General features: G+C 42.2%; 1 protein-coding gene across 7 annotated transcripts in view; it reads right to left on the bottom strand.

The window, feature by feature from the left end:
• Positions 1–1558: 1558 nt before the first annotated feature.
• PELI1 (pellino E3 ubiquitin protein ligase 1) overlaps positions 1559–25211 on the bottom strand; it is a 46826-nt gene continuing 23173 nt past the window's right edge. For 3 of the 7 annotated variants that reach the window (XM_053939515.1, XM_053939518.1, XM_053939519.1), the window contains exons 2-7: positions 13333–13474; positions 12965–13094; positions 11354–11455; positions 9146–9343; positions 8843–9031; positions 5438–7857 (exon numbers count right to left, since the gene is read on the bottom strand). In XM_053939515.1, the coding sequence (XP_053795490.1) occupies positions 7291–7857; positions 8843–9031; positions 9146–9343; positions 11354–11455; positions 12965–13094; positions 13333–13403 (1257 nt within the window). In that variant the 5' untranslated portion in view covers positions 13404–13474 and the 3' untranslated portion in view covers positions 5438–7290. Of the gene's footprint in view, positions 5064–5129; positions 7858–8842; positions 9032–9145; positions 9344–11353; positions 11456–12964; positions 13095–13332; positions 13475–14632; positions 14691–22710; positions 22775–25211 lie in introns of those variants that run through there. The other 4 variants (XR_008430237.1, XM_053939516.1, XM_053939517.1 and 1 more) reach the window with 4 other exon arrangements.

Raw genomic sequence — 25211 nt, forward strand, 5'->3', positions numbered from 1 at the left:
GCTTTAGGGCTGGCACAGGCTCCAGGCAAACCCCAGTTTTGTGTAGGCATTTAGCCTGCTCTGGTGACAGCTTTCCCTGGCAGGCAGCAGCAGCCAGGAGCTGCCAAGGACTTTGCCATGAGCATGATTCATCATTGCCCAAAGGTGCCTGAACACACCTTCTGCTGCTCCTGCTCCAGAACAGGTGGAGTGAGATTTCCAAGTGATAACAAGTGACGCTGGCAAAAAAACGCTGAGTAACACTGAAAGCCCTTGGTGCGATGGTGGAGCCGAGGTCTTGGCACTGCTGATCCTGCCTCCTCAGGAAAGCTGCTCTGGATCCACTTTTAATGTGAATAAGTGAAAAAGCATTAAACATCCATGCCCTGGGTGGTTAGGTGGCATTTAAAGGCCTGCTGATTGCTTTAGCTCCCCTTCAAAAGTGAAGCAAGCTACTTCAACAGCTTTGCTGCACAGAGCTTGGTCCCAGCTGTGTCCAGGCGGCCACTGTGACCACAGGCTGTGGGAAGGCCCATATCCCTGTGACCCATCTCAGGCAACGTTTATCCTCCAGCAATGGCCAAAGGTGACACCACAGCTTCATCCTGGGCTGGGATCCATGGACATGTCCCCACTACAGAGCAACACTCCAGGGAAAGGCAAGCTGGGCAGCAGAGCTGCCTCAATCGTGACCTCTCAAGCCACAGCAGTTTAGAGCCTTCCAGCCCTTTTGAGGTCACAACTCAGGGGATTGTCCAGGCAAAGCTAGAATGGGCATCACAGTCCTATGGAGACTTTGGAAACTGCCAGCCCCTGTGCCAATGGGAAGCACAGGACAGAAGGGAAAGGGGCCAATTAAAAAGCCTCTGTGTTGCTCAGGGCAAACTGAACAGATGATGGCATCGCTGGAAGCTGCATTTGCTTTTAATTGTCCTCATTCCACTGAATAACTAATTCTCTCCTCCTCCCACACAACAGCAAAAAGAAAAAAAAAAAAAAAAAAAAAGCAAGCATGGGATTTTTGGAAAGGATGAGTTGACTCAATTCCTTTCATCAAGCACATGACAGCAAGCTGCAGTTTTTAGCTTTGCATCCAGGCAAGTTTAGAATATCGCTGCATGCATTTGTTTTGTTTCAAATCTTCTGGGATCAGCTAAAAATATTATTTTGGAGAGATGTAGATATGGAAGCAATGAAGGCTTCGTGTTCATCCAGCTCCTAAACTGCAGCCAACCAAAGGGAATGACGGGTAGATCCCAATTGTAAGATGGTTATATTAAAAGTTATTTTACAGAGAGCTGGGAAGTGGGAGGCGCTTGGAATCTGAGCATGATCCAGGAAAAGAAGTGGATCCCTTCAGCCCAGAGACAGGCTTTACACAAGACCCAGCTTTTGTGAGCTATTTCCCAAGAGCCCAGGAAAGCCATTGCTCTTCCCTCATCCTTGACCAGCTTGTTTTCCAGCATTTTCCAGGACAGACTGAAGGGAAACCCCATCTAAGCTGAAAACTAGGTGACCAAAAAAAACCTCAGGGCCTGGGTGCCAACATAGTTCAATGCATTAAAAGTCACATCTTTTAATAGAATAACTTAAGGAAAGGCATAATCACAGCAAACACAATTGAGAAACTTTCACATAAAACATTTGCAGAGTAAAGTGAATTTAATTTTTTTTCTTTGGGGGGGATGTTGAAGCAGAAACAAATATAAGGGTCAAGACAATTGTATAAATAAGCAGACACTTAATCTTGGGAGTGAGTAGCAAAGAAAACACACATGAAGAAGCTTTTCCCACTGGTTTATAACTGTATTTAACCACACTTAAATCTGACTGACAACACGAACTATCATGTCCTCCTTCCTCTCTCTGTGCCGCTCATGCTCCGTGCAGTGCTCACAGGGAATCCTGAGGAGTCCGTGTGCCATGCCAAGGCTGGAAGAGGGGAAGCCTTTTCAGGAGACCTTTCCACTACAAAAAGGAAAAATAGACCATCCTGGCATGTGTTCAAACTCCTAAGAACTCCACTCTCATTGTTTTTCTGGAAGGCAGCAGATCTCCAGTAGTGATCTCAGCAGAGAACTGGTACTACAGATGTAGACAAGGTAGAGGAAAGAAGTCAGAGCAGATTAATAATTTACTCCTGCCTCAGAGCTGTTTAGTGACCTTAAATCAAAATAAAAACATTACAATATTGCAGGTATTGCCAAATTGCAGAGAAGTTGCCTTTGCAGCAGGAAAGTCCTTCTTTGAGTTGATCTTGAGGTCATTTGTATTCCCATGGAATATCTCAGCCCCTGCACTGGAGCAAGGGGCTCTCAGCAGGGCTGGCAGAAGCAGCTTTGCTGCTGCCACAAACATATCCTTGCCAGCAGAGCCAGGCAAACACCACACCAGGAAAGAGTGATGTTGGTGCTGGTTCCATCCCCTCCTGCCAGCCCTGCAAGAGGGGCAGTAGGACAAGGACTGAGAGCCAGGCACAAAAGCAGCAAGCCCAAGAGTGGCAGGGAGCTCCTGACTGCCAGAGCTGGCACTTTGCCTCTGGTTACTCATCTTCCCTGGAGCTTAGCCTCGAGGAATGCAGCCCCAGGCCATGCATTCCTGATCCCACAAGGGCTTGTGCTGGGCAAGGCAAACAGGAGCTGCCCACTGTGACTGTGGGATGGGCTGTGTTGCCAGGGCTTCAAGGCACAGGGAGGATGGGAAGCAGCTCATCCTCAGGGGGTCCAAGGCAGGAACATAAAGATTCAGGCACTGGGGTTTACAGCTAATGCCATTCCCTAAGGCTGCACTGATCCCAGCCTCGGGCATGTCCAAGGCCACTGGCCCTGCTGTGATCCCAGAGGCTGGGTTTGGCATGGCTGCTCTCACAGAGGCCCCTGAGGCTTGAGGGAATAAAACCCCATTTTTTCTGCTCTTTGAATCTGCCCCCTTTTTGCTTTCAGAGATGGAACCAGACCAAGAACCAGCAGAGCTGAAGGAGCTGGCTGCTCCTGCTGCAGTAGCACCTATTGGTGTTTCCCCACTGGAATACAGGAGGATTGCCTCCCAACAGCACAGTGATGTAGAGCTGTTCTCCAGGAGGAAACAGGAGCCTGAGCTCCTGCTGCTGCCCTGAAAGCAGCACCTGGGAAGGGGCAGGACTGCTGCTGCCCCTGCAGAGGCCACATGTGCCAAGGAGTCCCTGATCCCAGTCACAGGAACCATCACAGCTCCTGCAGAGATGCCTTCCCAGATCTTCTTTACAGTATGCACAACAGTGCAGGTACAAGTGATCTGCTACAGTCACAAAAGAGCCTTAGAAACTGCATTTCTAGGATGATCACAGCCCTTATGGTAAAGCCAAGTGCTGCAATTAAAAATAGATGAGCTCTGCCAGTGTTTTTACAGAAAGAGATGAGCCAAGACAAGGACCACAAAATCTGGTCTAATTCAACAGCAACCAGGCCTAATCCAGGCTGAAAGACAGCATGGAAGTATTTGTAGTCATCAGGGTAGATTTATATTGCAAAACTGGAAATGTATTTTTAGAATTGAGCCTGGAAAGTGTCGCTTCAGAAGATCAAGCATGCCATGGCAGGATCATTATGGGATTTGCAGAGCACCTTCCTACACAAGAGTCTCCTGAGGTGACTTCATGTTAAACCTTCCCTAAGACCAGGCTCATTCCTGCAGGTGTAAGAAGCCCAGCACAGCTGGGATGGGAAGGCCTCATCCTCAGCCTGCACCACACCAGGCACTCGTGGGGCTGCTCCAACCCAGTGGCTGAGTCAGCAAAGGAACCAGAGCACTCTGTTCTCCCCAGGAAAGCCACAGCAACCCCCCGTCGATGCTCCTGTCCCCCTGCCAGCACCTTGTGGTGCCCCACTTCTGCTATAGGGAAAAAACAAAAAAAACAAAACAAAAGGACTTCATTAGCCAGCTGCTGCTTTCTAGCAGTGTTAAATCCATGCAATTTCCTACAGCTGAAAGGCAAATTAGTTCATTAAATCACCTGCTTTACACATTGCACAGAACAGGGAAGCCACACACAAACCAGAACACTGGCTGCTCATTTCCAGAGGCACTTCTGCAGAGCTTCACTGAACTTTAAGGCTAGAAAAGTACCTACACTTAATGTCATTTTCCCATTCATTCCCTTACCAGTTCCTTATACCTGCAGTGGTCTCCCAGAGACCAGTCCTGTCCCATCTGCTGCTTGCATCACCAATGCTTCTTGCCAGTCCAGCAAACCTTTAAAAGCAGGTGAAGGCCCAGATCTCACCTGGGGCTGGTCTTTGCAGCTGCAAGGGGCTGCTTTAGGCTGTCACAAGTGGAGCTGTGATTGTCTTAAAGTCAGCAAGGTGCCACCTCTTGCAGCACTAAAATTTGTTCAAAAGGTTTGGCCTTAAAGTTCAGAGTGCTTCAGTCATCTGTTTGAGTACTTTTAATCTGAAATTCACTTTACCATTTACAGAGGACTATTGCAGTCGTTTATCAAAGAACAGAAGCCTGGGGAAACTCAAACAGGGTACCAGAGTTAGAGATGCTGTTGTTGGTGATGGAACTTGCTCCTCAAACTACTCAACCATTGCTATGCTGCCTCTGACTGTGGGATTTCCCTGTCTCAAGTGTTTGAATGCCCATGTTCCGCCCTTCTAAAAACGGGATAAAACAAGCCAAACTTGGGTGAGGAGAAGTACAACACAGGCAGAATGTGGGGCAGACTGAAGAGTGACCTTAGCCTAACACTCCCCAGAGACACAGCCAGTTCTGCTCAGATACCTTTGTCTGGGATGCCTTTTTTTGGGGGGAGGTGAGAAGTGAGGTAGAGAAGTACAGTGTAAGCACAATGTATCATCTTAAATGGGGTAGGGCTTTAACAAGGGCTGCACGTTGGGCATGACCCTCTCTTCTTCCCCTCTGCAGTTAGGTGTGCATGTACCCAACTGCATCCCTGGCTCTGCATCAGCCTCCAGCTGGACCTCCAACACCACTTCCCATATTCCTCCTACCATCCTGTGCTCCATCTGTGCTCACAGTTCAGCTCTGTGTTACTCATACTGCTTTGTAGCTTTCATCGTGTTCTTTTCTGGCTTTTCATGTTCCTGTAGTCAACAAGATCAGGACCAGAGAAATGTCAATTAGATTTTGTGGAAGACAGAAACAAGACCTCTTGTCATTTTAAAATTTAGTTCAGTTCTTGCTTACATTTCAGTATTTGTAACTTACTCATTTAACTGTGTCATTTAAACAACAATCTCACCTTTAACACAGAGTTAAATATAAAACACATTGAGAGGACTCATCTGGAAGGAGCCATTCAAAGCCTTGACCAGGAAAAAAGTCCAAAGTCATTACAGCTGCTGCTTCTTTGTGCTCTTAGTCCATATGTGCAGAACAGAGCGACACCTGAGGTGACAACAGAAGGGCCATCCCCAGCCCTTTCCCATCTCTTGGAAACAAAGCCACAATCCCAGAATTTCTGTTTTTGAAAAGTGTTTACTCACGTAGTTTAAATAAATTAATTTGCAAATAAAAATTAAAACTACAGTATACTATAGTTCGAATAAGATGATTAGAACAACTACAATACAGGGATTTCTTGCTGCATAAGTTTCATTACTTAATGCATATAATCTGGAAAATGTCAAAATCAGTTATATTTCTATGGAAAGGGAGTAACAGCAGTTACTTGTACATGACAGCTAACTGAACTTATAGTACAGGTTTCCTGACACATGCATTTCCTGAGTGAACCAAACAATATATATAATTTCTTTTTAAAGATGGAGAAATAATTGACAGTCAAAGTAAGTAATTCATGACATCTAAGCAACACAGGTCTCTTTGAACAAAGAAAATTTTAGAACAGCTTCAAAAGAAAAATGAAAGCTAAAGCTTTGCTATAAAGTACAGAAATTTTCTTACTGTCAATTATACAGTACATATTGAAAAAAAAATGTACGACGCTGGCTGAAAAAGCTCAAATCAATGCTACAAGGGTCAGGTTGCCATGAAGCACAGTGAGCTGGCAGCAGAGCTGCCTGTGGTATACTGGTCTTTTCTGGTGGATACAGAGGGGAGGGAGGGGAGGAAGGGGAGAGCAGACAGAGACCAGAGTAAGCAGAGCCCATGGCAGCATCTCACACTGAGGGCCTGAGCCCAGCCACAGCTCTCCCAGCAGACTGCCAGCTGTGCCCCAGGATGCAGGGACACATCCCCTGGCTACCAGGCTCCACCTCTGTTCCATGTGTGGCCCAGATGAGCATCTGCACCTGGCAGAGGGGCAAAGGCCAGGCCTGAGGCCCCCCCACCAGTCAGCAGGTGGAAGGCAGCTGACAAACCCTTCTCAGGCTGGGACTGTGGCCAAGTCACAAACTGCTCCCCACACACGTGCCCCGGTGCATCCACCTCTCCCCCTTGCTCCCCCCACCCCACCCCCAAACAGCAAGGAACAGAACAAGCCTCATCTTTCTGGTCTGTTCACGTTTAACATTGGAAAAACCCTCACAAATGTCACTAATGCTAAATAAAGAGAAGTGTTAGCGTGAAGGGAGAAAAAAATCCTTAATCTAGACTAAGTTGCATATTCGAAGAGTCTGGTAAATATTCTCCTCATAACCAGATCTTAAGTACAGTCCTACCAAAAAGACATTTCAAGAAGTCCTTCTTAGCTACCTTTCAACACTGTTAAAACACAACTTTATGTCATCATAATTTGCATTAGCTTGGTTTAAAAAGCATTTTAACTATTCTAAGAACTCAGTATTTTAGATTAAAAGATTTTTCTATCATTTTCATCCCACCTTCTTCTCCATCCAGAACTATTCTACACATCCAATTGCTGGATGTAACACACTATGACCATGCTACTCTCTAAACATTCTAAATATTTTCAATAATAAAGATAAATAGAAAAGAGTTAATATACATGTTATATTTTACAATGTTTGCATCCAAGCTGTAAACTAATGTTCTTTGAACTATTTACCCTCCATATACAAAAAGAATGAAACACCTTTCAAACACTGTGGGCATGTGATTCAAAAACCATTAAACTGAAGGCATTGAAGTTCACTCTACAACACTTCCTTTACCTCTTCAGATGTAGTTATTAACCAAAAAAAGCAGGAGGTCTCCCCCTTCTCCCCTCATTTCTTCTATTTCCAGACTTTTCCCAATAAAGAGGGATTTAGCTGTTGTAACCAAAAAACCAAAAAATTCTTCATCTTAATGCAAACCAGCAAAGCCCAGAGAATACGAAAAACAGTTGGTTTAAAAATGAGAATCGCTTAGCTTATCAGTTTACTGCAGTCCTTGGGAACACCTGTGTTAGTCGAGAGGCCCTTGGAAAATGAGCCTGATGTAACCCTGCTCACCAGCCAGCTGATGCGCACAGAAGGGACAGGCTGCGTGAAAAGTGTGAGTACCGTGAGGAAGAGGAATTTGGGACCAATATGCAGTTGTCTTTTCTGAGCACACGTGTCCACACGGGCTGAATGCATGAGTCGGAGGTCCGGCATCCACGTAAAATCCCGCTTCGCACCCGAGCCACAGGGGCACGTAGGGGCCGACGGAGCGGCACATGGGGCACTCGCGGTCCTTGCCGTCCCTCTCCTCTTTGTTCCCCCAGTTGTGGTAGCCGTGCACGTGGCCGCAGTTCAGGTACACCCACGGCTGCTTTTCATCTACAACATCTTTTCTCTTCATGCTGGGGAAGGCCAGGGTGTTGAAGCCCACGGGGCACTGGGGCCTGGCTGCGTTGATCTCCTGCCTCAGAGCCTCCAGGTGCTTGACGGTCGGCGTGCGCGCGAGCCCCTCGGCCGTGCGCCACAGCAGCGTCGCCCCGCACAGGTCGATCAGGGAGCCGTCCTGCAGCTGGTTCGTCTCGTTCTCAACCTTGACATGGACACAGACACGGAGAGCTGTCACCTAAGGCTCTCTGAAGAGTAACAACGTGCACTTCCAAAATACTAATCCGCCTGGAAGATCCATCAAAGCTTCAAGCAGCTTCTGACTGTGTCCACAAGACACCCATAGAGAGCCCAGTATCAGCTTCTCTCTGCCCTCCTTGGGTTTTTTTTTTTTTTTTTTGGAAAAACCCAACCCCAACATCTTAAGAGATTAAAGTGTACATTAAAATAGATCACATTGAGTCAAGAAAAGCTCCTCTCCCATCTTAACAACTCTCTCTTCCATCCCTATAGCACTCTCAATTATGTTACTTGAAATGCCTCAAGGAGTATCACAAGACTGTTTTAGTCCATCGTATTTTAGACTGTTTTCTTAAAACACCCCTTTACACATGGCTTTCCTCTCCTCCCATTAGCACTCCTAGCTAAATATGCTGCTTAAAATGTTCAATGTGTTCAATGTAGCATTTCTTTTTGCTGAGACATCCCAAGTCACATCGAACCCAAATATCTCCTGGAAATGTCACCAATGCTTTGGAAACAAGAGGAGGAGGGAAAACTCAGAACGCCAACATGGAAATGAATATCCAATAAAATTATAACTATTCTTCGTTATTCTATAAAAAAGGAAAAGTGGGAAAAGCATAAACTCACAAGGGAGAATTGGGAAAATACTTGTAGAATGTGCAGAGGCCTAGAAGAGCTTGCAAAAATACAGAGTAGACTGGAAACTCAGTTTAGGAGAGCAGCCTAGATGTGCAATTAAGTACTAGTTTGCAGATAAACTCAGTTATTCAGGTTGAGCAAGGCACCTTTGTGCACGCAGACAGACACATCAGAGGCAGTGTAACTAATTGCAGAGGTGACAACTACACAGAATTCCAGCAGATTCCAGCTCTATGCCCAAACTATACCCCTTATGGCTGCACCATTTTAAATAGCTTGCATAAAACACTGGTCACTCCTCTCACCATCTTTCCCCTCTGTTGAGCTGATCTGGTTTCACGGAGGCTGAACACGTTCCCACACACAGAAATCTCTCTCCACACTCCTGGCTTGGAGTCTTCTGTGAATCCATTACGAGGATGCATAACAAGAACTCCATTTGTTGTTAGTCCATCCATTTGCCCATCTGACGTCTTCCACTTTGCAGCTTTCTCCTAAAAGAAATTACACCAATGAGAACCTTTAATTTGGCTGGAGTTATGTATTAGTTTAAAAAAAATAAGCCTGCATTGAACTTTTAGTGGAAAAAAGAAAAAGAATTCCCTTACCCCAAGAAAAATGTTTTTTGAGGAGTCAAATCCTGCAGCATATATCCTTGCTGTAAAGGGAGGGTTACGTTCACATATGATTCTGCAGGCAAACCTTGATATTGTGCTCTGCACAGACTGTGTATCCGAATTACTCTGACTCCCAGGAACTGTATCGGTTACTACAAAGTCTATAGGACTCTCTGTTGACCGACCAATCTGGAAAAGCATTAAAAAAAAACCAACGTGGTCAGAAGTTTGTCTTTGGGTCTAGGACTATTCAAATTCAATGCAATTAAAAGCAATGATACAAAAATCATGACATTACAATTTAAAGCATTCCTTTCCACCAGTCTATCAATTTAGGTTTCTAAAGCCTAGAAACCTCATCTGAATTGATGAATTTTTCTGCCTCCAAATGATCAAAGTTATTCTGAAAGCTGGGTACAGCCAAATGAAGGAAAGAGAAATAAAATGATGTAATTAAGTCAGTTCTGAGACGATTTCCCATTGAAGGCCTTTTCATCAGAGATGTTACACTCAGGTCAGGCAGACCAGCTGCAGGAGCACCAAAACAGCCAGGGAACAGCAGTTAGAGGGGAGAACAGTGACATGCAGTCACTTTGTATGCCCAGAACATTCTGAACAGTGCCAGACTAAGTCAAGGTATAGATGTATGAAAATCAGATTACATGAGCTGTCTCTTCAGCTCTGGTGGGTACTGAGAAGCAGCAAACCTTTTGTGAAAGACCAGGGACCAGGTGGTTGTGGCAGAGAGGGGCTACATTTACACACTCAGAACACAGGAGTGTAACATCTGACTACAATCAGGTTTTGCTGGTAGCTGTGCCTCCTTTTCTTTTCTGGCTGCAGGGAACTGTGAGTCTTGCAGTCCCACACTGCAAAAACTGTACTGAGTTTGATAAAACTGCATAGGTATCCCTGCTTTTCCAGTCAACTCATCTTGTACTTTTCCTTGCAAAGAGGAAAAGCAATAACCCTTTCCCAAACATCCATATAGCTGGGTTTAAAGCCCCCTTACACACTACTGCTCACTTACTTCCAGAGCTCTCAGGCTCTTTGAAAATAGGTGATTATATTAAGACTGATTAACTGCTGAGCAAGAGACCCAAAAGCTTGAGGTGCTTTTTGGCGAGGGCTGGAGAGCTTTCATGAGACTAAAACTGCTTTGTCAAAATCTATTTTTCTACTGCTTCTTAGGCAGGATAACCCATGAGTACACAAGGGCTGCCAGGAGCAATTTCAGAGCAGCACACATGCTAGAGCATGCCTGAAGAGACAACACTCACACAAGCAATAGCTTATGCTGCAGTGATTTCATTACAGTCCTTTTGCTCTGTTGTATTTGCAGTTGCAAAGCAGCTTCCTCCACCACTTCCCAGCACCTCCCACCTCCTTAGATCCTGCAGTGGCGTCACAGCTAAATGCTGTGACAGCAAAACTCCTTGCCATAAACTAGTGGCAACAACGAGGGAAAAAAAAAAAGCTACACAAGATCACAGTGTGGGAAACAGAGAGAACAAAGCACACGTTAAAAAGAACCCCAAAACAAACCCCTTCCTTTTGAGAAAAACAGGAAACAATTAGAAGATATGAGGGCACACCACAGCTGCAGATGTGTTTGTGGTCCCTTCTCATACACACAGGAACTGCAGCAAAGTTGTTTTGAACTGCCAGGATCAGCACTGAGGCTCCTCTCTTCACATCTCCCAGTGCTTTAGACATTTCTGGGTTTTCTTAAAGAAGTTCAGAGTATTTTTCATATTCCTTGTGCCAAAAGCTTTCCTGTGTTTCCACACTGTATTTCTTCTACAGTCTCCAACTGGCTGATCCCAGATCCCTTTGTAAATGCCAGAAGCAAAGTTCCAAGTGCTTGAAGAGAAAGGTGCCCTTTATTCTTCATTTTGCAAGGAGGGACTAGGAGACAGATTATGTGCCTTGCAGACCAGCAAACAAAAGCAAAACCATACTATTGTGCATTAGTCACAAAACCCCCCCAACTTTCACCTTTGCCCAGGTCTAAAAGAGATGTACAGACACACAGCCTTGTTCACAGGATAGCCTTGGGAATGAACTGAATTAAATTGCTCTGAATGGTGAGTGCAGAAACTGACAAACTTTTGGGTCTCAGGGAAAAAACCTGCTGAGAGGCTGCCTTGTTTGAAACTACCAAAAATAAGAACACATGTACACATTAATTTCACATACCTGGAACATATCTGTGTTGCTGTCATGAGTATATTCAACCACTACTGTCTGGGCTCGAGACAAAGTGTAAGATATGCTGTGTTGGTCCTTATTACTTATTGCCTATGGAAAAATGCCAAATATTATTGAACCAGTGCACAATAATTCTACAGAATACAGTAGCAAAGCAGACACTATTTATATATAACATCAGACTCTTCTGCTAATTAAGGCAGATGGTTGTTAATGACACATCTGCAGTTAAACTTCACAAAACCTAGTCCTGGCCACTAAAAAAAAGCTGCAGGATTGATTCAGCAACAGACCAAACTGGTCTCTTCACCACATGCTGCAACTAAACAAACATAACCAGGGTATATAATTAGTCATGTTTTGTGTTAAAGCAACACTGGCCTGAACACAAAAAGACAAAACAACCAAATGCAAAGGCTAAAACTGAATGTAACACCTTCATGGCCATCTCAGAGTGAACTTGGCCAACAAGTGAGGACAAAAATTTAGGGACTTCATTCTAAAAACAGGATTTGAGTTAATACTAAAATCAGTAATGACTGATTTAAGATACATAGATAAAGTGGTGGTAAATAGGGTAAAGTGGAGAAACTCAGCATAGGTTGCAGAAGTTGTAGCAAAGGTTTCAGTTTGTTAGTCTCGATGTTCATTCTGCAATTACCTACTAGGGAGCTAACCAACACTTCTAAAAGTGCTGCTAAACAGCACTTACCAGACCATAAAGAATTTGCAAAAATAAATGTTATTTTCACAGATCTAATATAAATGTAGCTCTACTACAAGAATGATGTTGGTATAAAAATGCTTCTGATTTCAGAACACTTTATACCATTCCCTGAATTTAGGGTCAAGATATTCTGGGAGTCAAACACTTAGCACTACTATGTTTGTTTAAAGGCCTGATCTTGTTTCTAAACAGCACTAAACAACCACTAAGCTTGCTCAAATTCCACAGTTGTAGTAGAAATGCTCCATTACTTATTGAACACAATTGTACACACACTTGAAGAGCCACAATATTTCATGGCAATACCTTAGCAATGATGTGTTAGTTTTGACATGAAATACAGTTCAATTTGGGGTCTAAGCCCTTCCTTTTCTGCTGCTTAATGGGAACTCTTGATTACAAGCCCTATGAAACATACCCTGCAAAACCCACCTGTCCTGACCCCTGGGGAGCTCCTACCCACTGGATGGAGCACCAAGTGCACGTGGAGCTTTGGCAAAGGATCATTTAAAAGTCAGCTGCACAAAGTTAATCCTAAAGCAGCATGAGTACAAAACCACAAAGTCTGGAACAGATGTCTGTAGTGAGTTTGGAAGAAAAACAAAACATAAAGCTTTTTATATGACTAGCCTGTGCCCAGAACAGTCATGCTTCAAAACTATTTTTTTTTTCTGGCCATGGCAAGGGCTACATGCCAAATCATCTCTGCTGAATTGTTTCTTGCTAACCCTGGCAGGTACTAAAAAAATTTGGATAAACACAAACCATTCTTTTCACAGTCAGTTATTGATGCTGTTTAAATCATTTCCTAACAGCTCTTTATATGGCACAAGGAGAAATCAGACAGACTTGAAGGGAGAAATGGAGCTTACCTTTGCTGCTTGAGGGGTACAGGCAATGTGCACAGTGCTGGGTTTCACCCCATTTGCCTTGGGCCTTTTAAATAAAGCAAACCTACTTTTCCTTCTTCCTCTATCTCCATTTGGGAGAGACCCATTGTACCTACCAAAAAGCACAGAAAAAGAACAAAGCCCATCATCACTCCTGTATTACTTTGTTTCTCATGAGAAAAAAGACCCACAAGAACTTTCATTCTAAGCACCAAGTATTCTGAAGTAGTAGTGTTACTAATTACACATTTTCAATTAATCTCATTTAAATCCAAGAATTGATTAACACAGTACTGAAACATGCCCACAGGATTACAGCATAGGAAACTCTCAGACTCTTAAACACTTACCCCAGTACAATCAATTCACCATATTTGACTGGTGCTTTTGATGGATGATTTTCTTGATCAGGAGAAAACATGAGCTTAGCTAATGACTTCTCAAACTTCAGGTCTCTGATCAGGAGTTGTGGCACACTTTTTTCATTATTTCCTGTAAAAATAAGTCCAAAATTAAGTGTAAGAGAAAATATTCTACTCCAATTACACAAACTTGCAGACCAATCTGATACTGCAAGTACAATATTTTGTGTTTTCCATGTTTTAATTTTGCCTGAAATAATTTTTAAAAGCATATATATAAAACCACATGAATTAAGGTTGAATTGCCTTGAAGAAATGCCAGATCACCAAAAAAATGCATTTAGAAAATTCCACTATGGCCTTAAAACATCCACATGTTTTCCTCCATGCTAGTTTTTAGAATAAATTATACATAGCTTCATTTATTTTATTTCATTCAGCTGTTGAGAAATAGAGCCAAACAGGCATTAAATTTAAAGAAAAAAAAACCCACAAGCCAGACAAACCATTAGCTAGACAGGCAAAAGTTTTCATGGGAAAGGTCTAATTCAGAGCTTTCTAAGAAGTTTCTGGATTTGCAGATGGAAGGAAGTTGTAGGACAATTTGATATCAAGCCTACTATAAAAGTTTAGGGTGTGCAATGTGATCTCTCATGTTTAGCCAGAGACAGAAGTGACAAACATCTGTTTGAAGGAGGTTTCCTGAGGGAATTCCATGTAACTCCTAATGAAAACAGACCTGAAGTACATTTTTTACTCAGACTTTTGCTTTGAGGAACAGTTCATATTGTATTTTTTACAGCTTCTCATTAGTAGCATTTCCAGACACTTTTGACCTATGCAGCTCATCTCTGACCTTCCTCTAGAGAAAGCCTACCCAGCAGAGCACTTGCTTGATAAAGAATAAAGCTGATGAGAGCCTGTTTGAGGCTTTTTTAAACAGAAATAAGAACATTCCCTTGGTCCTTCCAGGTGAGTTTTCATACCAACTCAAAGAGCTGCTAATCTTTTTTAGTACTGATGGTTAACATTCTGCCTTCTGTGCAAATGCACTTTTTGACCCACACAGCACTTTTTGAATCCTGTCATCAACTTTGATCACAACTACAGTGCTGTATCTCCACTTTCTTCTACCTTGACTAGACCATGGTTATTAGCAGAAAAGATGTCATCATACAGATTTTATCTATCCCCACAGTATGTCGTAAGAACAGAGAAAAAGATGTGGCAGTGCTTGACAGCCTGCTCCCATTTGTCCAGAAGCTGATGCAAAGATCCCTTTACTGACCTTATCTCTCCCAGTCTTTGCTCCTTCACAGAGAAGCTTGGCCTTCAACATGCTTTCTCAAATCTATAAGTTCCTATTCAGCATGCATACGTTGATTGTCATCTGCAATCAGCTCACAGTGCTCTAAAAACTCAAGTTTGCTCCTTCATGCTATTCCACATATTTGGGAGGGCTTGTCACTAATACAGGTGAAGACATCACACTATCCTTAAAGCATTTGCTATGATGCCTGCAGAACACAACCAGTAGAGTAAACAGAAATCTTTATTTTCTCCTTTCATTTCTCATTGTTTTCCAAATCTCTTATTTTTTTTCCAAGTGTGGATACTGCAGATTTCATAGTGCTTGAAACAAGCGAACTGCAGCCTTTGTGCTTAGCACACACAATATTATCACAACAGTACCCTGACCCACTGAGAGATGAGTGCATTGCAATAAACCTGATTTGCACAACACTGCTGTCAAGTGTCTGTGTCCCATCTCCAGAACAGAGACACCAAGCTATTTCTGCTGCCTGGGAAGCAGCGAGCACTTTCACTCAGCAGCTGTCCTGGTTCAAGCCTTAGGGTACCATCACTCAGCTGGTGCTGAAAGTGCATTTTACTGATCCAGCAGTCTCCCTCTGTCACACAGGAACAGTGGCAGTGGCACAGGAGAGAGTCATGGAATACAGTTTGCTCAAAGCCTTTCTGGATTGCTGGCCTGAGTGCAGCAGTAACTCCCCTGGGATTGTGAGGTCACTCACTGTTGTAGGTTTTGCCTTTAGAATTCTAAAATGAAGACATTAAAGCAAACTTATCACATGAAAATGTGACCTTATATGATGCCAGTAGTGAGAGCCCCACAACATTAACTTTGTTCACAATTTTCATGTCTTCCAGGGCCCTCCTTACCTCCTTGCATCACACACCACTTTGGAGCATCACACTGGAACTATGTGCCTGTGAACACACCTCAGGGCTGCTTTTCTGACCATAATACTGAACTATATAGATCCTAGTGTTTAATAGTGCTCGGTTCTTTAGACACATTTCCCTTCTGAAGTAGTCTACTTATGAAATGAGTATAAATCTTCATGATTTATTTGTATGTAAAAATATAGATATATTTTCTATGAAGTATTTTTACAATCAACTGCAGCATTTCTTAAGATCTTCTTGCATTGTACTCGCTTGTACAGGTGTCTTCTGGAAGAGCTCATCCTCTCATTTCCTCCCCACATGATCCACCAATTTTCTGCTTGAATATTGATCTCCTCAACAGCCTCTCCCCTGCAATTGAGTCTTCTTCACATACAACTAATTTCATCTTGGCCAACAGTTGTCCTCTGCCTTCACATTTAACAACTCACAAGAAATACTGCCATGAAACTACAGCAGTGTCTACAAGGAAATAGCATAGAGCTAGGAAACACCATGCCACAGTAAGCAAAGATTTAAATAGTATAACCCCATATTAGTGTTAAAGAGCTAATCCTTTCACTCAGAGAAAGTGGGAAGGCAAACATTTAAAATAACTTTAGCCATTAGTACAAGAACAGGCTTGGTACAGCTTCTCCTCTTCTTCTGTTCATCCAAGGGAACAATTTTAATGGAAAACTAAAAAAATGCATGTCTCAGTCTGAGTCAGCTTCAAAGCCTCATGAAAATAACAAGTGAACAGTTAAAGGAGACTCTAATGTGTTACCTGCACGACTGACCAGAGAACTATGCAGAAACTATAAAAGGGGTCAGCAGTTCTCAGGGACAGACTTCAGCAATACAAGGAGTTATACAGAAAATCTCAGTACAAGGAAAGATGTCCCACATCTATTGCTCAGTTCCTCCTTAAAACATTTTCTTTTGCTTTACATTTAAAGAAATCCACTCAAGTTTATTTTGCACATGATGGAAATCCACTTCTTATTAAACTTAAGGAAGGCTGGAGCGTTAGAAATCTAGAGCTATCATTAATAACACAGTTTGCTCATCTCCTTTCAAAAGTCTGGCTGAAATGTTTGAACTTCATTTTTCTTCAAATACATCTCAGAACCTTTATGAGCTTCACACACCACTTTCACAGCTACTACACCCCCAGATTACTTCAACTCAAGCACATAGGAGATTCAGTACTCCTAAAAAAATAATCAGTCCAACATACACACTACTTCTCATCCAGTGTGATTGGTCTGGTGCACTGTACCCAACAGGAAAATATTTTTGTTCCCTTAAATAACAAAGATCAATTATATCCTTCCAGTGAGGTCCAAGGGAAATTTCATGTCTGCGAATAAAACTCAAGTGCTGTCCCACTGGAGATGAATCTAATCTGCCATGGGAAAACATCTCCACTCCTGAAATAGAGCAGGCTTATGAATCATTTAAAGCTAAGTGAAGAACTTACTTGAAGGAAAACTATTGAGTAGAAGAAAAGGATCCAACAAAATATATAATGGGCCTTCTCTTGTAGTATAACCTAACCAGTTTTTATTCCTAGAGTACTACTTTTCTTCAAAAAGTTAGGAAAGGCTAATTAAAAAGACAGCTTGGCTCTGAAGGGCCAATATATAGCTGAGGACCAACTGTTTGAATAAAATACACACAAATTAAATTTTTGTTGCTTCTTGCAGCAAAAATTCACATCAGTGGAGCAGGCTTCATTGGAGCAAGCTCTGAACAGACTCTTCTAAACTTCTCCAAGAACATTCAACACTGATAAGGAATAAGATGTCAATTACAAGATTCCATCTCATCCAGTGTTCTTCCAAAATCATAGAACTGGCAGCAGCAAACATTTCATGTCTAGATCTCTGATTCTGCCAAAGAGACTGAAGCCCAAAAATGCTTACCTTTGCACAGGCCTGTATTATGGATTTGAAAAGATTTTGAGAGTAAAGCAACTTGCATGGCTAAAGGCAAGCACAACTGTTTGCAGCTAGCCCCAAACCACAGTGGGTACCAGTTTAAATCCTTCAGTATCAAAAATAGGAAATTGGAACGGGAAGAACTCATGAACAGATAATATTTTTATTCTCAACACTGGTTCCTCTGGGGGAAGCAGAAAGTTCAATGCTCAATACTATCACATGCAGCTGTTTTGAAGGACTGCAAAGTGACAACTGAACTGAGAAAAGCATGTAAAATCTGTTTGAGGAAAGTGAGTCTGGTTTCTGACAAACCTTCTTGCTCTCTAGTAATCACTAAAGCCACAGAAGGCAAAGACTGCCATAGCTGAGAAAGCAAGCCACAGATTTCTGACTCCATTCCAGGAGAAGGCAAAGTCATATCATAGTCTCTCCTGTCTCATGCAAACACTGCTCCCTGCATCCAGGCTATCCCCTGGGAAGACCTCCCAAATGATGCTTCAGAGTAGGTGATGTTAAGAGCTCACTTTCATTGAGCACATCATTTTTCCATGGGGGACAGAGACAGATGAATTTAGGCTGGTTTTGAACTATCAGCTCTAGTTTAGCCCAGTCATTTGCAAGCATTCAGCTGCCTTTCCAGGTCACGAGACTCACTCACAACTAATCTTTAGTTGCTTCAGATGTTGTTTGCAGTAAGGCACAGCACCTTGTGAATTAAATTTGCTGTTTTGTAGACCAAGTACAGCTTCTGGAACTGCAGCAAGAATAGCAGTATCTTAATGGTTAAAATGGGGTGGGGGAGGGGAGAACATAAATTCAATGAGCCCAGGCAGAGATTCATTAAACACTCGGCTGAAAGCTAAAAATACTAGAATAAAAGTCTCTTTGTAATAAATTACCATCATTTTCTAAACACAGAGCCAGCATTATAGGCTGCTAGCAACCGTAGCTAGTGCCAGACTAGCCCTTTTCTAAAATACTGCATAGAAAACCACTTTCACAGTATAGAAAGAAGTCCTCTGTCAACGAATATATTTTTAAAAAATATGCTGATTCAGATGCAAAAAATGGGAATTTACCCCTCCCTTTTTATAATACTATATTTATGTTCTATATCTACATATTTTAAGGTTTGGCTTTTTTTTTTTTTCTTGCTTTTAGAAATAAAGCACAAGACATTTTATCTATTGATGTTTTTATTTTTTTACTATTTGCAGTTTTGCAAATACCCTTGCAATCCTCACATACAGCTCTTCCCTGAGCAATTCTTTGCTAAACCCGAGGGAATAGGGACAAAATGGAATCTAGTCTTTTTGCAGTGGCAGAACAAGAGGCAACAAACAAGCTACAGCACAGAAAACCTTGATTAGCTATTATGGGAGGGAAAAACTCAATCCACAGAGCCTGAGATCACATCCTTGGAGATTAGCTGCATGTGGCCCTGAACAGCCTGATCAAAGGCAGTCCAGTCCCATTCTGAGTCCAGGGACTGAACCAGACAACCCCCCAACCTAAATTGTTCCAGGAATACAATTAATTTTAGGAAGCCTACACAATTCTATCAAGCAACTGGAATATGCGGTTGAAGTGCACTTTTGACCAGCTAGACATAAATTATAAGTAACTCTGTTACCAATGAAACAAGATTTTGTCCTTATCCCTCAAGATTTACACATTAGTGTCTACAGCTTTATTTGGATTTAAAACCCCATACTGCAAATAAACAATTCACACTGAATAGTGTGACAACACCTGAGAATACACAAGTAGGATCCAAGTTTGCCAATATCCACTTACACATTTAAGCTCTTTATCACTGCAGTTTCCACTAGGCAAGTCTCCTGTGACTGCAAGATCAGAAACCAAAACCCTCTGAATACATGTACGGTATTTCAGCACTGCATATTCTCTTCTATGGTTACATCTCACCACTTCAAAGGAAAATATATTGATTTCCAGATTTAAACTACCAAAATACTAAAGTTAAAAGTCACTGAGAGACACAAGCAAGCTGTACAGAATACTAGTCTCTCAGGATGAAGATACTTGCAAGCATAGAAGGAGGAGGCAATAAGTAATCAGAGAAAAAAAGAAAGGGGGAAAAAAAATGAATGCAACAAGCAAAACCCACAAACAAAAAAACCCACAAAACCCAACCCCCCCCCCCAAAGCCACCCAAACCCAAAACCTCACAGTAATTCCCAGCAGCAGACTGACTGCTTGCTTGAGTATGTGTTCCCACCAAGCCCAACTTGCCAGATTTCACAGACAATATCAATAATGTTACTGATCTCCACTGGTGCAAGCAACAAGGAATCAGGTCCTTGCATCACTATGTTTCTGAAAGCTGAGACAAAGGTTGAGAAATCACTTTCTTCTACGTGATGGGAGAAGTAATACTCACCACTGGGAAGTTATTCTCCTTTAACTGTTTTTCCTATAAATAGTTTTGTAAGCTTGTATTAAAATAGTTTTTACTGAAGTGATCACTGGGTAAAAAGAACATGTGTTTATCTACCAGTTTTAACACTTCTCCCAGTTTCCAGTTAAGAACAAATTCACGTTTCCTTCCCACACACACCTGCAATTTTACCATCAGCAGGTTTTAGACTCCACTTTTGAGATTAGCCACATTCTGTGTACAGCTTGCATTCTTCACTACAAATGCACAGGGAAGGTATAGTGATGCATCTGTTAGTGCAATTTCAACTTTACATCAATAGCCATACACTACCCTTGTAAGGAAGGTAAATTAATTTTCTTATTTCTCGAAAAGGGAGTTTTTCAGCATCAAAATCCCCAAGAAGCCTTGGGAGCATGGAATATCAGTCCAGCCTTTTGCTTTAGTATGGCTTATTATTTCCTTAGTCTATACTGTAAACCTTTTCTTTGGTAACTCAGAATAAGCCTAGTCATCCACTATACACACAAAAGTGTCTTATGATATGAAAACCAGACAAAAACAAGATATGAAAAACAAGGCAAGGAGGCCAAGCTCTGAAATGAGCAAGCAACTAATCCTGCACAGGACATCAAGCATAAACCAATGCAACAGCTATCTACTACTATGCCTTGAGGACATCTGTAAAATCTCAATAGAGGAGTTTTTCATTGTCACAAACAGAATTAAAGCATCTTTTTACCATGGACACCTGCCATTAGTGGCCTGGTCATCTAAGTCATGTGAGTCAGAGCACATACACACACAAAAACCCACTGTCTGTGGACACTCTGAAAAGGGCATTAACTTGATAGACAAGAGAAAATCTACTGTTCTGCTCTAAGGCCACAGCTAATTTTGTCCAATGTAAGAAACAGCAGTTTTGGTTGAATTGGCATCTAACATTCTGCTTCAGGTTCTGTTCCAGCCTCAGAAGCAGGTCTGAGAGGCTCTCAGCAATTTCAGCAAAGACAGGAACAGCACCTTGAGGACAAGCAACCTTGCTCAGTGAACAAGGGAAGTGTTTTAGAATAGGACTTCTATTATAGGCACCTATATGAAAGTCTGTACTTTATGATAGTACTCAAAAATAGCATTCCTCTTCAGAAGACTGAAAAAACCCATCTAAGCACAGGGGTCTGATTTCAGTCAGACCTCTGCTAACTTCAGTTCCCTTATTCTGAACTGCCATTGATGACATGAGACTGTGGTTGGACGTATTAAACCTGGACGATTTATGTAATCAATACTGATCCACTCCAACAGACTGACAGAAATAATTTCTGAAAATATTCCCTTGGAAAAAGAAACAGTCCAGAATTTTTTTCAGTTATGAAAAGTAACAGCTGATCCTCCCCTGAGGAAACCACGATAACCTCCTACGGGTTATAAATGATGTAATTCAGACTGCGTGTGGGAAGCCAACAACATTTGTCTTTTAGCACAAGGTGTCTATTTTAAAGTTGTCACTGCAATATTCTCTGTATCCTTAATTAGCTGAGAAAGTTCTTCACCAGGTAACGTGCTCCATTTACCTGCAGCCTGAACCCCCTTGCCCCTTTCGGATACAGCGGTGACAACGCGCGGAGCCCTGCACAGGGTTCAGAGCCTCCGGAGCGAGGGCCAAACACCACAGCTTGTCCTTGCTCCATCAGCCGAACTACCTGCCACAGTTACTCACACAAGCTACTTCAGAAGATTATTTGCAGCTTTCTCTTTAACTGCACTTGCATTTTGCCTGTTAGTACAAACTATGCTGAAAAAAATGTAGCTTTGATTTTATTTTCATTTCACTCAGATTATCAAATGAAGTTTATTGTAACCTGTATGAAAAAGCCTTAAAATAATACTACATAGAGAAATGCTGGGAAAACATCAGGTGTTCATTAGCCATAGCATATCTATTTGTATCTTCAGATACAAATATGTATATATATGCCTTGCATACAAACAGAAAAGAAAAAAAACTTTGTACAATACTAGTATAGAAATATAGTTCTGCTGCAGAGAACTCTACAGTTAGAAATCTTTAACATTATCCTTCTCCACTGCTTCAGACTAATTACACAGTATTACCTCAAGGAAAACAAAAAGGTAGTCCCAACTTTCACTTAGAGTCAGCCACAAGAGTTAAAATTCCTAAGAGCTTAGACCAAAGCAGAGGCATCTTATTCTTACACAAAGCAATAGAGCTTTTCAAGTCCAGGAAAATCCACTGTCTGTTGCACCTGTACTGGAATATATGGCTGAGGAGCCTGGGCTTGCAAAATACCACAATGACTTCTTGTTCTACATGCCCGAACATTACAGTTTTGCTCTTTATGAGCCTCTGACTTCCTGATAAGGCAGTTCACGTACCAAAGTATCTGCTAAATAGCTGTTTGTATTACATACAGCTTTTCAGATAGCATACTATATAATCTTAAAAAAATAGGAGTTACAGTTACATTTAAAGCCTTTTTCTTGCTTTAGACAACAGAAATATTCAACAGCTCCATGAGAAATTACCCTTGGTACAATTTTGTTAGGTAATGGCAGTTTTAAGGCACCTTGTTCTACACCCTAAAAATGAGAAGTGACTGACACTTATGATCAAACAGCACTTACTATGCTGTGCACTTTGAATGTCTCTGCCTCTCTGAGGTGGAAGGGGAGCCTGCAGACACACTGCCTGCTCTCAGATTTCCTTTCCACCGCATCACTGAAAACCACTGCAACTGAGGAGACTTTTAGAAGAGAGACTGAAACAATATCACAGTAAAAGGGAAAAGTGACGGCATGCAGAGCACTTACCAGGATATTGGTGTCCTTGCAGTATTCCTACACAGTGCAGAAGAAAAAACCCAACCCTTCGATCTTGTTAATCCACCAACTCCTTTAAACCCCCAGCAACTGCCAGACTGAGTGACTGCTCTGTGTGCTTTTACTTCAGCCGTGGGAAGCGCCTCCTGCCTCGAGAGGGGCCGGCTCTGCCTTGCGTAAGCTGGGTAAACACCGCGGCACCACACAGCATTGGCTGGAGGCAGAACCGGCATCCTGCTCCTGCTCCATCAATTCATCCATCCCTGGCCCCAAAAAGGAAAAAAGGAAGCAGAGGGTGTGTTGAGAACAATACTGCAGCCCAATTGCCTGGCAGCTCTGCGGATGAGGTTCTCAGAGAAACACTGATTTATTTCCTTCTCTTACATAACTGTACCCATGCATGCTATACCTTTTTTTTTTTTTTTAACCATAATTTATTAGCCCAGCTAGCTTTCCTCACCTCCCACACAAAGAGTAATTTCTTAATACACTGAGAATTATACCAGCAGAAACTCTTCAGGCATTGCTATCTCTGTTTTCACTAATACTGTAGGACTGGACACATGACACCTCTGCAGATGCCACCTGTGTGTACTGGACTGTCACGGCCAATGATTCTAAAACAGCTCAATCCTGTAGGATGCACATTTAGAAAGGCAAATCTGCATGTGCCAGACCAGGTTATGAGCTCATTTCTCATTCCACCAACACCAAAATCACTGCATCAAGTCAGTGGGTGGGATAATTTAAATGTCTGAGCCATAAAGTGGTGATCAAGTTACCACAGCTTCCAAGTTACCTCGTGGAATTGAACATGCAAATGCTGCGAGGCTGCTGCAATCACGATATGACACAGCAGCTTAACCTTTACATCAAGTTTTACATCGCAGCTCTAGTGGGTGAAGAAGGGGTAGATGGTTACCCTGGATCAGGCAATGTTGATAGAGCCTGACAATTCACATCTCCATGTTGTACATATGACTGTTGCTGCTCCTGTTTCTGCTGCTCTCTCCTTGGCTTGCGACCTCAGTCTTTTAAACACAATTTTATGGACTGATCTGTCAATGTTTTAAAGTTGGTTTATCTGCTCTGTTATTTTTTTAACGGAACTCTTTCCCAGTTCACCTTACAGTATAGCCACTGAGTAACACTCAAACCTAAGAACTGTCAAAACAGCTTTTCTGTTCATAATGCCATAACACAACATAAGTTGCAGCTCCACAGAAGTCGGCTTCACTGCTGAGAACAAGGTGAATGCATCTGTGTTTTCTCTCTTCTCAACCCATACTCCATAGCAAACTTTCCCTTAAGTAATACAGTACAGCTGTCCTGTTACAGGATCTTGTCACCTACCCAGAAAATTTAGCTGCAGAACACCTTGTCATAGGTTATTCTGGATAATAAAACTATACATAGGGTCAAAGACACTTTTTTCCTCCTACCATAGATTACTAAGCACAAAGATACCACCTTGCTCCACAGAAGTGGTTGAGCCACAGCTGCTGAACACTGGAAAGTGCCTGGAGAAACACTGATGTACAGGTGCTCCCTTGTTTCCACTCTTCTGGTTGACAAAAAAAAAGCCACAGGACTGAACACTGCTCTGAAATGGTATGGTCATTATCACAGCTATCAGATTACTAAGCTAGCATGGGTCTAAGGGAAAAACCAAAACCACACACAAATCTCCAACTATTTCAACCCAGATAATTTTGCTTATCTGATTGTGTGTTTATTCTGTAATCCCATTATACCAATGCAAATGAGGGGATAGGGACCTTCTGCATCCATCTCAACAGAAACATCAGGGACTCATCAAGCCTGATCTTGAGATTTAGGTTGCATCCTCCTCCCTGCCAAAAAATCAACAGCCTCATGCCACTGGCACACAAACCCACTGGTAATGTGTGGATCCTTAAAATGGCAATTTTTACTGGGGTGGAGGAGTCACATCACCCCACCTCCCTCATCACTTTCAAGTACTTTCTGTTTCATCCTAGCCTATACAAAGTTGGCAGCTTGAATGCTGTTTTAATCAGGACTAAGGGTTGCTTTTGTGACTTTGTTTTAAAAGGAAAAAAAAAGAAAACCACATCAGGACTGCATTAGTATCACTTAACACACAGATACAGCACCAAGAGTACAAAAGCTGTTCTGTATTCAGGTATTTAACCACAGTGATTAGTTACATTGGTATGACCACTTCTAAACTGCATTACTTTTCTCACACAAGTTGTAAAACTTGAGTTGTACTGTTTCAAAATATCCTGAAAAGCAGAACTTCAAGACTAATTTGTTTCTAGAACTCCTTTATTCCCAGACATTCTTTATTTTACAGTTGCAGCAGTTCAGCATTCAGGTTAATAAGCTTGTAGATTACTTTATGCTGCAGCCACCTAAGAAGCAGCTGCAGGTGGATTTGCTTTCTACCACCCCAACCAGCCTCCTGCAGATAATCCTTACCTGCCTTCATATTAGTGACCCTCTGGAGA

Source organism: Vidua chalybeata, chromosome 3 (assembly GCF_026979565.1).
Source record: "Vidua chalybeata isolate OUT-0048 chromosome 3, bVidCha1 merged haplotype, whole genome shotgun sequence".
NCBI lineage: Eukaryota > Metazoa > Chordata > Aves > Passeriformes > Viduidae > Vidua > Vidua chalybeata.